The sequence below is a fragment of the Leopardus geoffroyi genome, chromosome D4, assembly GCF_018350155.1.
Source record: "Leopardus geoffroyi isolate Oge1 chromosome D4, O.geoffroyi_Oge1_pat1.0, whole genome shotgun sequence".
Lineage (NCBI taxonomy): Eukaryota > Metazoa > Chordata > Mammalia > Carnivora > Felidae > Leopardus > Leopardus geoffroyi.
In genome coordinates, this window is record NC_059342.1 from 55,104,917 (window position 1) to 55,118,882 (window position 13,966).

Sequence of the window (13,966 nt, forward strand, 5' to 3'; positions counted from 1 at the left end):
TGTTAAATAATTCAGAGTTGCAAACTGTACAATATTTGGGAAGAAAACGACAACACATATCTCAGAGTAAACTTTATTAAAGTTACTTTTCCAGAAAATATATTCAGTAAATACAGTAATGCAGCAACAAACTTGGGCTCATATGCCTTTGAAATTTTAAAGTAATCTTCAGTGATGCTGATCAGGAAATTCTTTCATTGGTGGAATTACTTCTCCAGTCTCCAGAATTGTATCACCCTAAAAAAACAAAGATGAATTAGTAGAAAAATCTTGCCTGCAGAGGTGATAGTTCCACTTGGTCAGACCTCACATGGAAAATGTAGTTCAGTTCTGGCATTCACACTTTGAAAAGGACTTAGACAAAGTAGAAGCTGTCAAAGATGAGCAATATTCAAAATCTTAAGGTATAAGTGAAGGGGAAGCATAAGTGAAAGAAGTATACGGGAAAGTTTCACTCAAACAAAACGTCCAGAAAGGGCATGAAAGTGGTCTTCACAAAGTGACAGAGATGTTTATTTTGCATGGCCCCAGGAAAAAGGAAAAGCCTTAAAAAGAAGTTATGTATTCCCAGAAACTGAATGTGTTAGGCAATCACCAGTTTACCATTAGGCTCAGATATGAGGGACAGAATGCAAACTTTGCCAGGGTAGCTGGTTCAGGCATCTTTTCAAACCTAAATACAATCTATGTGGGAGAAAGGGCATGGGCTTTGGAGCCAGAACCAGGTGGTAAGAATCCTGGAACCTTCACTAAGAAGCTGTTAAATTTTAGGCAAATTACTTAGCTTTAGTTCCAGCTTTGTGTTTTAAAATAGATTCTGACAGTCTCACACTCCATGAATAACTGGGTAGACTAGAATTACCCCAACCCCACCCTTGCCATTCCTTGACCTGGTAATGTTCAGGACTGTTATCTGATGAAGAAATACACTTTTACTGTTGAAGTCATTATACATTTGGGGGGTAGTTTGTTACACAGTTAGCATTATCCTAACACAGAAATTAGTACCCTGAAGTGGTACTAATGCCACTGTAATAAAAATCGAACCAATCTGCACTGGCTGAACAGTGGAGGAGAAATGAGAGAACTTCGTAACTACACAAAGCACAGATGCATAGAGGACTGACTAGAAGCAAATGGGCTCCCATCACGTATTTTTCTTTCCATACCTACCAACTGTTTTGGGAACTGGATGGTCAAAGAAGCCAAACATATAGGCAACAAAAGCCTCTGACACTCAACCTTAAGCAGAAGGCAGATTTTAAAGGCTGTACAACCCTAAGAGCATACTTCCCAGTACGCATTTGAGACATGGTCTAGGTTGATAATGGAAAAGAAAACAAAACAAACCCTAAACAAAGCCAGGGGCCAGGAAGAACAATGAACAAAGGTATTCCTTCCAGAAACAAAATTAGTGCCCATTCAGGTAACTTACTGTACACGGGGGGTTAGGAGTCTTCATGTTTGATCACTGGCATTTCAGAATTGCCAAGAACTAGTGACTGCTCTACTGTCCGAATTCCACCACTGAACAATGGGTGGCAGGGGATAAAGAAGGGATACAGTTAAGTAACCTTCTTAGTTCACTAATCCTCAGATCTCCAAGAGAAGTCACATCTAAACCTACCAGATACTACTGTGCAACATCTGGAGATCCTGCATTTGGGGCTGGTTGCAGTGATGGTATGGGACTGCGGGATTTCTCTCCAGAAGAACTGTGTTTTATGTGTAGGGAGAAGGAAGCAAAGAGCTATTCAGTAATGAGAAGGGTGGACTGGCACTGACTCCAAGCATGGTAGGCTGGGAAATATAAAAAAGCACAGAGATCTGTGGAACAATAACAATGAGTTCTGGACAACAGGATCTGAAGAGAAGTGATGTAAGCTACTTCCAAGGTTAGACCTTAAGATCCTCCTGAGATAGCCACCGCTGTCTTTCCCTGACATGATCTTTAGAAGCTCATATTCCAGATGGCATACCTATAAGGTTGTGGAGGACTGCCTGATGGACATCAGTCTGTGCTGTCAGTAAGAAACAGACTGTTGATTTGTTAAGCCACTGACATCTGAGGGCTAGTGCCTATCCTATTCTAATATATGTACAAATGATCATTCTTTAAGTCCTCACAGAGGAAGCTTCTTAAAGGGATCAATGGCACAGAAACAAAGAACCACAGTGGCAAAAAAACAAAACAGAACTAGGCATGCTAAATGCTCCGTAGCATTTAGGAGACCATCACTTTGGTCTTCTAAAAAGAGCCTCACCCGTCTTTTCTTTTGAACAGTACTAGCAAAATAAATAATAAACAGATATGTCAATGGAAGATTAAATAAATTACTCAACTGATGAAACTAGTAAGATAATTTCCTATTTTGAGACTACATAGGCCCTGACACACATTAATTATACACAATGAAATACAGAAGAAATTCCCTATTTCCAACTGAAGGGTTAGCCAATTTTGGTGGTTCACCCTAAAATTCCCTTCTTGCAGACGATAATGGATTATTGTGACTGTGTCATTTGGTTGAAGCAAGAACCAACACAGTTCTGTTTTTTTAAAGTATAAAACTTAGAGATTGATGGTAGTTCATTATCTATGACTAGAAATAGGACAAGAACATAATCTGTATTTTGCCATGCTAAACAATAACCTCACAGACAACCAGTAAAAATACCAACTGTTGGTTAAGTAATCTTTTAATGCTGAAAACACTCATTTTAAATTAGGATAATAGCTTACATATTCACATCCCAAAACTTAAAGTGCACATTAACACATTTTAAATTCACAGATGGAGAGGTTAAGGTCAACTGCCAGAAGAAATGATAGTTTGGAATTACTGAAGGAGGATTTCAGTTGCTGTTACTATGCCCAAGTGTCTGCTCAGGCTAGTGCCCTAAGTCCTCAACTCTACATGAAACAGGGTACCAGTGAAAAACTGTTGGTACCTTCAGTTCACTTTAGGACTACAAAGGTCATACAACAAGTTTTATAGTCAGCTTCAAAAGAAATGTTTCCACCTCCCATTTTCAACTGTACCTTCTGCCTTACAATATTTCCTATTTTTTCTTTACAAGAATATACAAAACAGGCACTTACAATGACAGTGAGAAGAAAGGAACATTTTGATGATCACTTAGGGAGAGAAAGAAGAGAGAAAACTAATAAAAGAAAAATCAGAGAGACATTAAGACTTACTGGGAATATTCTGGGCTTCCTTTCAACAATGGCATATGGTTTTGCCTGCAATAAAAGTAATGCTCTGTTAATTATGGTTTTAGAGTTTCTTCTAAAATAAATCATATCCCAGATTTTTAACTTAAATCCCAAACTTTCACCCAACTCCAGACTCATACGTTCAATTGTTTACTCAAGATCTTTACTTGGCTATCTCTACTCGTCATCTCAAACTTAACCAGGTCCAACTTGTAACATCTCTCAGCCCCAAATGGTCCCCTATTGCAGCAAATGGCACTTTCGTTTTCCCAGTTACAAAGACCAAAAACCTTGATTCCTCAGCAGATCCTGTTGAGTTCATAATGTTGAGATTCTATCTTGAATCCAACTGTTTCTCACCACCTCTAGTACTACTATTCTTGTTCAAGCCTCTATCACTTTTTCACCTGCTAGTGTCCCAGCATTGGTGCATGCCTTCTTATTCTGTTCCCAACACAGAGGCAGAGTGATTCTTTTAAGATGTACCAATCTTCTGCTTAAAGTTTGGCAATTTCTACAGCAAAGGCTAAAGTCCTTGCTGTGATCTCTAAGACCCTACACAATCTGGCCCTTGGTTACCTCTCTGATGTCTCTCTGCTTTCTCTGTATTGTAGCCACAGTGGTTCCTTTGCTATTCGTCCAATCAGCTGGGCCTGCTTGTGCCACAGGGCCCTTATACATTAATGATCTAGATACCTGCTTGGTTCATATCCTCATTTCATTTATGTTTCTCTTCAAACAGCACTTCCCCACAGAGGCCTCATCTTACCCTGCTTAGTTTTCCTTCTATAGATTTATAACCTCCTATAACATTACATGCCTCTTTGTTTATCTATTTATTGCCAGTCTCCAAGACTAAACAGTTCATGAGGGTAGAGACTCAATCTGCTTTGTTCACTGCTATATCCCTGTGTTTAGAACAGTGCCTTGCATACAAGAGATGCTAAATAAATGTTTGTTAAATAAATGTATTTATTAAGTATACACATTTGCACAAGATACCACACCAACAAAATTTTACTAAAAGATCACTGACATAATGTAAGACTAAAGGAAACTAGAGCCAAATGCAGGAGATAAACTCAAAATACAATGTAAATACATTAAAATGTCTTTAAATACTGTGGCCAGAGCAAGAAAACATTGAAATGTGCCTCGAAAGAATGTAAAATTCAGTTAGTCACTAAAGGTGTTAGCTGAAGCAAACTGGCTGCAACATTAATGAGGATGCAGACCTGCCCAAATCCAGAGGAAGAAAAAGGTAAGGGAGAGGCCTTGGGACCTCTAGTAACAAAACCTTTAACTAATCATGTCCATTTGTGGCTCAGGAAAAATCACCTGGAAGTAGGACTACCTCAGATAAGCAACCATACTAATGTCATGAATTGTCAACCCAGTAACTGCAGCTTGTTAAATTTACTTCTCTTAGGAGATAAATGTCTTTTCAATCCTAGAAAAATTTAGTTAAATATAGATCTAACAAAGATTAAACCTACAGTATAAACAAGTAAATGTCAAATTTAGTAGGTTCTTAAAGCATGGGCATAATCCATATACAGTAGCCTGTTATTTAGAACATGTGTAATGTTTAAGGTAATCAGTCTGGCTATTAGAGGTTCTAAAAAAATCAGTTTTAGGATTCTAGTTAAAATGGATAATTGATTTAAGCTTGTGATTGTGAGTTTAAAAAGATTTTGCTTCTTAGGGTCATTAATTTGCCCTATATATGCTTAAAAATATAATTCAACATATAAATACAAATGCATAAATGCAGCTTAAAACATATAATATAGTATATTTGTAAGTGGAATTGTTTTAGTTGAGTTCAACTTAAATTAATCCAAACATAGTAAGAAGAAAGGAGACTTCACATTTTACTAGATGTACAAATAGTTTAATAAAATTTTAAAACCGAGTTTAAAGAATTGTTTTTAAATTTGAAACTAACAAAATGAATTTTAATTTATATTCCAGGTAACTGTGAACAGTTCTTTCTGCGCATAAAAACCACTCTTGGATGTTAAAAAAAACTTGCACTGACAAGAAAGTAGTAACATTTTTTTCTTCTGTAGAGTCTTGCATGTTGAGACAGTGAAAAAAATAACAGACATATAATGATATGAAATGGGCTATGGACTTGAAGATGAACATAAATATAAAATTTTGTTTAAGCCCAGCAACAAGAGAAACATAAGCTATACTCTTACCCTTAGACATATACATTTGTTAGCCGCCACCGCCCCCCACCCCCCGCCCCTTAACAGTTGCAGAAAGATTTTCTGTTGGTTTACAAAGTGAAAACACTAAACTCCAACTCTAATTCCCACTAGCCTCCACTAATTTCATGTTTCTAACACAGAAGACAGGCCATGTCTACTCGGATATCCCTAAAACTGATGTGGCAGCACATGCTCCCACACAAATTTACTCCTTTCCAAAACACTACTTAGAACTTCCAAGGCTAGAAATTCTAGTCACAAGTGTCTCTGAACTTTGGTTTCATCCCCAACTTAACTTGAGCTATGTCTTCTTTAAAAAATGTCTTCTGGGGCACCTGGGTGGCTCAGTCGGTTAAGCGGCCGACTTCGGCTCAGGTCATGATCTCGCGGTCCGTGAGTTTGAGCCCCGTGTCGGGCTCTGTGCTGACAGCTCGGAGCCTGGAGCCTGTTTCAGATTCTGTGTCTCCCTCTCTCTGACCCTCCCCCGTTCATGCTCTGTCTCTGCCTCAAAAATAAATAAACGTTAAAAAAAAAATTTTTTTTTTAAATGTCTTCTGCCTCTACTTTTTTTTTTTTTTTTCATTCCTGCTGTCTATCTTCACCCTAACCAGATTCTCATCAACTAACACCTACAAAACTGCAACAGAGCCTTTAGCTGATTTGCCTGATTTTGGTACTTTCCTCCCTCCAATTACCCCATCATATCAATGTGTTTTTTTTTTTTTTAGGTTTTCCTAAATATAGCACTTTTACCCATCACTATTGAAAATGGAAAGCTTCTCACTGCCTACCAGATAAGGTTTAACCTCCTCCGCCTAGCTTTCAAGAGTTTCCACTAAATGGTCCCAGCCCACTGAGCCAAGAGACCTGCTATTCCAGTTGCCTCCTCAGTCTTGGGTAGATATGATACGCACACTACCGACTCCTTATCTTTCTTTCTAGCTAGGATCTTTTCTCTTCCATACTCTTACCCAAATCATACCCATCTTTCAACCTCACTATAAACTCTTTAAGGTCAGGAAGTTTATCTTGTATATTCTTTCCAGAGCAATAAATGAAGATGATATACCAGGCACTCAGTTTTTGTTGATTAATGAACATAATCTGCTTAGTGAAGAGAACAAAAATGATGTCAGCAATCAGAATTTAAAGAGATCCATGCAATCAAGAGAGAACAAGTCACGTTACAGGGAATTTTCTGAGAATACCAATTATTTATTTGACCCTCCTTTCAACATGCTAACAGAAAGCAAACCTCAACTGGATTATCTACAATTTGTTTAGGCAGTCCCTAACTTTTGTTTTATCTTGAAGTAATTCTGTACTTACAAAAAGCTGTAAGAATTATAAAAATAGGGGCGCCTCTCGGTGGCCCAGCCAATTAAGCATCTGACTTTGGCTCATGTCAAGATCATGTCATGATCCTGCGGTTCATGCGCATCAGGCTGTGTGCTGACAGTGTGGAGCCTACTCAGGATTCTCTCCCTCTCTCTCTGCCCCTCCCCTACTCTCTGTCTGTCCCAAAACAAATAAATAAAACTTAAAAAAAAAAAAAAAGAATTATAAAAATAAAAATAATTTTTTCCTGAATCACTTCAGTAAGCTGCAAATATTACTTTAGTATTGCCTACAAATAAGAATGATATTCTTAAAATAATCACAATACAGACATCAAGATCAAGAAATTAATCTGTTTCATTATTGATACATTACTACCTTCTATCTAGTCTAAAGAACCCATTCAAATGTTACCAACTGTCTCAATAATTGTTTGGAATTCTCAGAAAATCCTCTCTTACAGAACTTGTTCTCCATTGTGGTAGGCTCTAAAATTCTGAATGCCAATGCCATCTTTGTTCTTTTAACTAAGCAGATTATGCCATCAATCAACAGCTGCATTCAGCTGACATGCCTCTTTAAGTCTTCAATCTAGAACAAATCTTCAGTCATTCTTTAACTTTCACAATCTTGATACTTTGGAAGGTAACAAGCCAATTACTACACAGAAAGGTCCCTCATTTTTGTCTTATGATTAGATTCAGGTTATACATTTTTGGCAGGAATAGCGCATGCTTGATGCTGTTTTCTCACTGCACCCTATCAAGCAGTACACATTTCCAGTCTGTCCCATTAGTTGTAACAAATAAGTATGGCGAAGATAGGTATTTTGGGATTAACGTTAGCAACTTTTGATGTTCTCTGGCTGAAGAAAATGTTACTTTGATGATTCTCAAGTGGTGACTTTTCTAATTGTATCAGTCCTTGTCCATTTAATATTTAGCAATCTACTGTACAAAAAAATGGTCTCCTCTACCCATTTATTAATTTTTTGTATGTGTGTGCACTCATGGTTTTGCATTTTATTTATTCAGTTATAACTAACTATCATTAGTTTTTTTTTTTTAATGTTTATTCATTTTTGAGAGAGAGAGAAAGAGCAAGAGACAGCATGAGTGGGAGAGGGGCAGAGAGAGAGAGGGACAGAGGATCCAAAGTGGGCTCAGCGCTGGCAGCAGCGAGCCCGATGTGGGGCTTGAACTCACAAACCATGAGACCATGACCTGAGCTGAAGCTGGACACTCAATCAAGTGAGCCACCCAGGCGCCCCTATCATTAGTTATTTTGATGCTCACATTGTTCTGCGGGAGTGCGGATGAGTACAATAAGTTCACTTTGTACTTTTCCTGCCCTAGCTCTGGAATTGGCCATTTCTCCAAAGAGCTCAGGATCCTTTCAGTGGAGAATTTAGAAAATAAGACCAAGCTGCTAGATATGTTAATTACCATGTGGTAGCACAGCAACCAGGCCTGTCAGTGGACAGACCTAGGGAATACCCACATTTATATATAGAATTCTGTGTCAATACACATTAAAAACCTTGAGTTTATACCAAAAATTCCAATTCCACTCCAGTACCGCAGGGTTTTCTATCTTTCCACGTGTGTAAGTCCCTTTTCTGACATGAGAATTCCAGGTCTCATTATCCATCAATGTATGTACTTATTTGAATCATTCTCCTATAACCAATCTCCTGTCACTACCACCACACTCCAGTATAAATAACCTCACCTCATTCCAGTCCTGAGATCTTACTATAGATTGCCTCCTCCATCATTGCCCCAAACCACCTTTCTTCCGGATGTCCTCTTCCCCTTGCTCAGGTTCCAATATCCTACCCAAGGTTAATGACCACTGCTGCTCTCCAAACAAGTATATTCACCAACCTTCCCCCTCCAAACTTTCCCTCTTCCCAGGACCCAGTATCTTCAGTGGGTACAAGAATGCCCCATTCACTCTATTTGGGTTATGACATCCCATGCTGGGCAGCCACCACTCCTCTCCCCTCCATGCCACTCCCCCAAACGCAATCCTTCCTCACCCTGCCTTGGATCCAACACCCTATACCAGACTATCCCTGGGCTTTAAAATGTGGCAACTGGCTCAGTTCAATCACTACATGCAAGATCTTTTCATGCAAGTTCAAAGTTTCATGACAAAGTTTCATGCTTTGTCATGACAAAGTTCAAGCTTTTGGGCATCATGGATTCTAAAGAAAGACAATCGTGAAAAATCAGATAGAATGAAGAAAAGAGAAATGGAATGATGACAAAGATAACCTTTGTCTGATTTGAATTGTATCTTATATCACATCTATGTTCAAACAAAGGAGCAGAAATTCTTTTCTTGCTTCCTACTTGGAACCCCAAGTTCACACCAGGATTATTAGGTCAACTACATTCTGATCATTTAAACACTATTTTTATGAGAAAACTCATTTCACATTGTAATCAACTAATATAAAGATTAATTTTTTGAAAAACCATACTTAAGTTTCATTAAACCTTTTATCTAAAAGGGTTCAAAGTAGTTCAAAACCAGTTATAAGTGCAGATTATTTCCACTAAGTAAAGCAGGGTAAGGCATGCCCACATGGGAAATAATTTTGTATAATATCAAAAATAAATTTTGAAAAATACATACTTAAAACATACTTACATTCACATGATATTTGATATAATAATGAATAATCCAGGCAGGTATAAGTACATGAGTAAAAGCAAAGATACTGTGTCCATATGCCTTATAAATCTGGAGGGAAAAGAAACATACATAAACAGACATCCCATTTTTTTATGTCTGTGGCAGGAAAAAAGCATCAATGATATAATAATGTCATGATTATTTTTAAATGCCTACATGCTACATATTTACTACAGTCTGTAATTAACCTCACCCACTCAAATATTTTTATTAAACACAGGGCCTGCTAGGGGATATCTAAAGAGTTCAGAGCAAACAAGGCTTAAGACAAGCAACATTTTGCAAAGCTACAGTAAGATATTTATAGATATATAAAGATTTTAAAGACTACAAAAAAAAACATCCTTAATATAAGCTTGTTAGATAAAACATGGCAAAAATAATGAAAGAATAATTTTAATTGATTTAACTAGAGTAATCAAACCTACAGAATTTTTCAGGTAAAGTCTATTTACTTATCAATTTCAGACATCCACAGTCAACACACATGCATCATTCTAGGTGTAAGACAGACAACCTTGAGCACACCAAAGCTCGAAAAAGAATGTTTTACATATTGAGACGGGGTGTTCCAAGCTCACTTTGAGATGCCTTCAGGAACACTATCTTAAAGAGAAAGGCAAAATAGAGGTAAAAATGGAATTTTTCCGTGACAGCCAATTTGACTGCAACACACCTATCTTACCAGGGAAAGGACTAACTAGACTCTAGGTATTACAGTACATCTGATTATGGAAGAAAAATTAACTCAAAGGAAGGTAAATCAGACTTCAACAATCATTTACTTCCTTTCATCGCTGGCTGATGGGTGGAATGTCAACTTCCAACCAAGTAGCTGCCAAAATCAACAAGTAGTGTCAGGGATACAAAGGGTGAGAGGAGGGTTGAATCAATTTAATTTTACCACCATAAATAAGTATCTACTACGACTTTCTGAGAAAAATGTGCATAAGACTTGGTAGCACAGGAAGAAGTAGATACACGAGGATCTCAATGTGAACTCCTTCAATTCTTGGCTCTGTGACTATGGGTAAATCATTCAATTTCCGTAGGCCTCATTTTCCACACATTTAAAATAAGGATTAGAAGTAGTGTCTACCCAGGACGCCCAGGTGGCTCGGTTGGTTAGGCCTCCGACTTGGGCTTGGGTCATGATCTTACAGTTTGTGAGTTTGAGCCCTGTGTTGGGCTCTGAGCTGATGGCTCAGAGCCTGGAGCCTGCTCCAGATTCTGTCTGTCTCTCTCTCTCGGCCCCTGCTCACACTCCGTCTCTCTCAAAAATTAATAAACACCAAAAAAAAAGAAAAAAATTAAAAAGAAAAAAAAGTAGTGTCTACCTTACCTTACAGAAGTAAAGAAAGTAACACATGAGAAATGCTCAGCAAAATCCAAGGCAGAAAGTTAGCACCCAAGTGTTACTTAATAGTATTATTACCATCATTATCAGCCAATGTTACTGCTTATTGAAAGCAATTCTGAGATATAGTGTTCATCACTTAAACTAATGTAATTTAATGAATAACTTCAAGAAAATATCCAGAGACCCTTAAAATAAAGACAGCTCTTAAATGAGTGATTTTCTCCAGTGTGAAGTCCAGAAATGGCATTTGCAAATTAAACAATGTGTCAGAAGTACATAGTGGTTGCTCAGAAGGGTGGCTCTTGAATATTACTCAATAAGCATACAAGTAGGACTCTTATCTTTTATGGTGATCACATGGGGGCTGTACTACCAGTTAGAGAGTCATTGTGCCTTCTGGTCAGTTGGGTGTAGTGTTAGTCTCTATAACCTCAACTTTGAAAAAGCAGGCAGGTGTTTTTAAATACTAAAATCACATAATTTTCACTCAAGGAATCCTATCATTCTGTAAAACCTAAGCAAAGACTCGCCTCCTTCTCATCACACATGACAGCGAAAGGGCTCTCCCGAAGCCATACACACTCCTGAACTCCAGAACTCCGAGCCCAGGATCTTGGGACAAGATAGCGTCCCTATTAAACCGGAGTCTCGGTTGAACCTGGTTCTCCCTCAGGGAACTACGGGGATTTGCGGGCCCAGAGTGATGTCAGTCCTTGGTGTGTCTATAATGAGCAGGCGTCGAGCGGCCAGTCTGGGGGTCGCGGCGGGGTGTATCAGTGCGAGGATGGTTTGTCACTCACCACCTTCTTCCAGGGGGCCTGGTCCTGCAAAAACTTATTCCAGAATCTCTCCATAGGCCACACCCTCTGCGGGGGCAGCACCGGCTCCCGGGGGCTCAGTTCTTGGTCCTTTAGCCATCGCCTTCTCAGCTCTCGGAGCTGCTGCAGCCGCAGTTTCTCATCGGGCGTGTACCCCGACATGTCGCCCCTGGTACCGAGGCAGGAGACGGCGCTTCCCCGACCAGGGTCTTCTCACTTAGGCGCGCGCCACCCCCTTTCTGCGGCGACCTTGCGCGGACGTTCGGGAGCGGCGCGCCGTTATGACGTCACTCTGGTCCTGCCTCCGCAGCAGCTCCAACCTCGGCGCAGGGGCTGGGCTTGCACGAAATCTTTATCCGCCCAGGTTACTTGCGGGTGGATGGTCGGTGCGCCTTAGTTGTGGGCGGAGGGGAGGAAAGTGACGAAAAGAAGCAAGAGAGGTCGGAGGGCTAGAGTGGTGTGCTGAGACTTGGAAGGATGAGAATATGTGATTCAGTTAATGGGACGTCCAAATGCAAATTCTTCACTTCCCTCTCCCACCTTGGTACTCCTCTTCCCATGACTATACTTGAGAGTCTGCGGAGAACGTTACTTCCGAGTTTAAGTGCCAGCTGTGTCAGTGACTGGTAAAGTGACCTTGAGCAGTCTCAATCTGTTTCTTTATCTGTACTGCGGGGTCAAAAAAAGAGTAGCTTAATATCTAACAGAATTGGACCCGTTCATGCTTTGACCAGAAATTCCACTTCGAGGACTGTATCCAAAAGATGCAGTGGTAAAAATATGAAAAGAATGTGCACGAATATTCACTGCAGCACTATTTACAATAAAATACTGGAAATTCCTCAATGGTGGGCTGGTTGAAGAAACTATGGTGCAATAATGCAATTCTCTGGTCTATACACAACCGTAGAGTGATCTCTAGAATCTACTGTTAAGTGAAGAAAAAAAAAAAAAAAAAAAAAAAAACTAAGTGGAGGGAAGTGTATATAGTATGCTACCTTTTATCCAAAAAGAGAAATTTAATTTTCAATTAAATTTGAAAAATAATATGAAGGAAACTATTGCTATTGGGGGAGAAAGGGAATAGGATAGAGGAGATAGGGATAGAAGCTAGGCATCTCTGTATATATCCTATGTAACAGATTTGACTCTAGAACCATGTAAACATTTTATACTTTTGTAAAACAAAATTAAATTTACAAAATCTCCTCTAACAATCAAAACTAAAAACACATGAATCTAACTGATCTGCCAGGTGGCATAACCCCCAAAACACACACCATTTTGAGTAAATTTAATCCATCAAATTACTGTACATCTATAGAGAGGTATGCCTCAAAGACAGAGGAACTTCAAAAAAAATCTTAAATTATTTTAGGTAATATATATTGGTAGTGGTGGTATTATTAATGTGACACTGAAAGTAAACATTTACACTGGAATTTTTGTAATGGGAGAAAGGAGTTACAAATGTAAATTGTATGACTTTAAGTAAAAACTCTGAAGGCCTGAATTTGAATAAAAAACTCAGTAACAATTCGTGATGTATTTTATCTTTAAATATGTTTATTTGGGACACCTGGGTGGCTCAGTGAGGCGCATCCGACTCGATTTCGGCTCAGGTCATGATCGGCTCAGGTCATGATCACAGGGTCGTGGGATCAAACCCCACACTGGGTTCCATGCTGAGCATGAAGCCTGCTTAACATTCTCTCTCCATCTGCCCCCTCCCCTGCTCACATGTGCATGCACTTTCTGTCTCTGTCTCTCTCTCTCTATATATATATCTATATTTATATATATGTATATATATACATATATATGTATAGATATAGATATATCTATATCTATACATATATATATCATTGTATCTTAGCTCTGCCCACTGAAATGACTTAAAAAACAATGGCCAATCCAGTAACCAAAAACATCTCTAGCACCTATAGTGTGATTTCTAAATACCATTTTCCATTAGAAGAAACCAGGACTCCTCAGAACAGCAGTTCTCAAACATTTTGCTTCTCAAATTTCCTTAAACTTTTGAAAGTTGTTGAGGATCCCAAAGAGGTTTTGTGTGTATGGGTTATACCTATTGATGTTAGAAATTAAAACATTTTATTTTATTTTATTTTATTTTATTTTATTTTTTGTTTTTGAGAGACAGAGTGAGACAGAGCATGAGCAGGGGAGGGGCAGAGAGAGAAGGAGACACAGAATCTGAAGCAGGCTCCAGGCTCTGAGCTGCCAACACGGAGCCAGATGTGGGGCTCAAACTCGCGGACCGCTAGATCATGACCTGAGCCAAAGT

General features: G+C 38.9%; 2 protein-coding genes across 3 annotated transcripts in view; one reads left to right on the top strand and one right to left on the bottom strand.

The window, feature by feature from the left end:
• Positions 1–59: 59 nt before the first annotated feature.
• NDUFB6 (NADH:ubiquinone oxidoreductase subunit B6) lies at positions 60–11,948 on the bottom strand. 2 transcript variants are annotated; one of them, XM_045468685.1, is made up of 4 exons: positions 11,641–11,942; positions 9,436–9,528; positions 3,203–3,247; positions 60–237 (listed from the first exon to the last, which is right to left on the bottom strand). In XM_045468685.1, exons 1-4 carry the CDS (start codon positions 11,818–11,820, stop codon positions 169–171), a joined length of 387 nt encoding a protein of 128 aa, XP_045324641.1. In that variant the 5' UTR covers positions 11,821–11,942; the 3' UTR covers positions 60–168. The 2 variants fall into 2 exon arrangements, with proteins under 2 accessions (XP_045324641.1, XP_045324642.1); XM_045468686.1 differs by lacking the exon at positions 9,436–9,528 and having other exon boundaries at positions 11,641–11,948.
• LOC123592719 overlaps positions 11,819–13,966 on the top strand; it is a 65,260-nt gene continuing 63,112 nt past the window's right edge. Inside the window, exon 1 of the mRNA XM_045468065.1 lies at positions 11,819–12,040. Within this exon, the coding sequence (XP_045324021.1) occupies positions 11,819–12,040 (222 nt within the window). The remainder of the gene's footprint in view (positions 12,041–13,966) is intronic.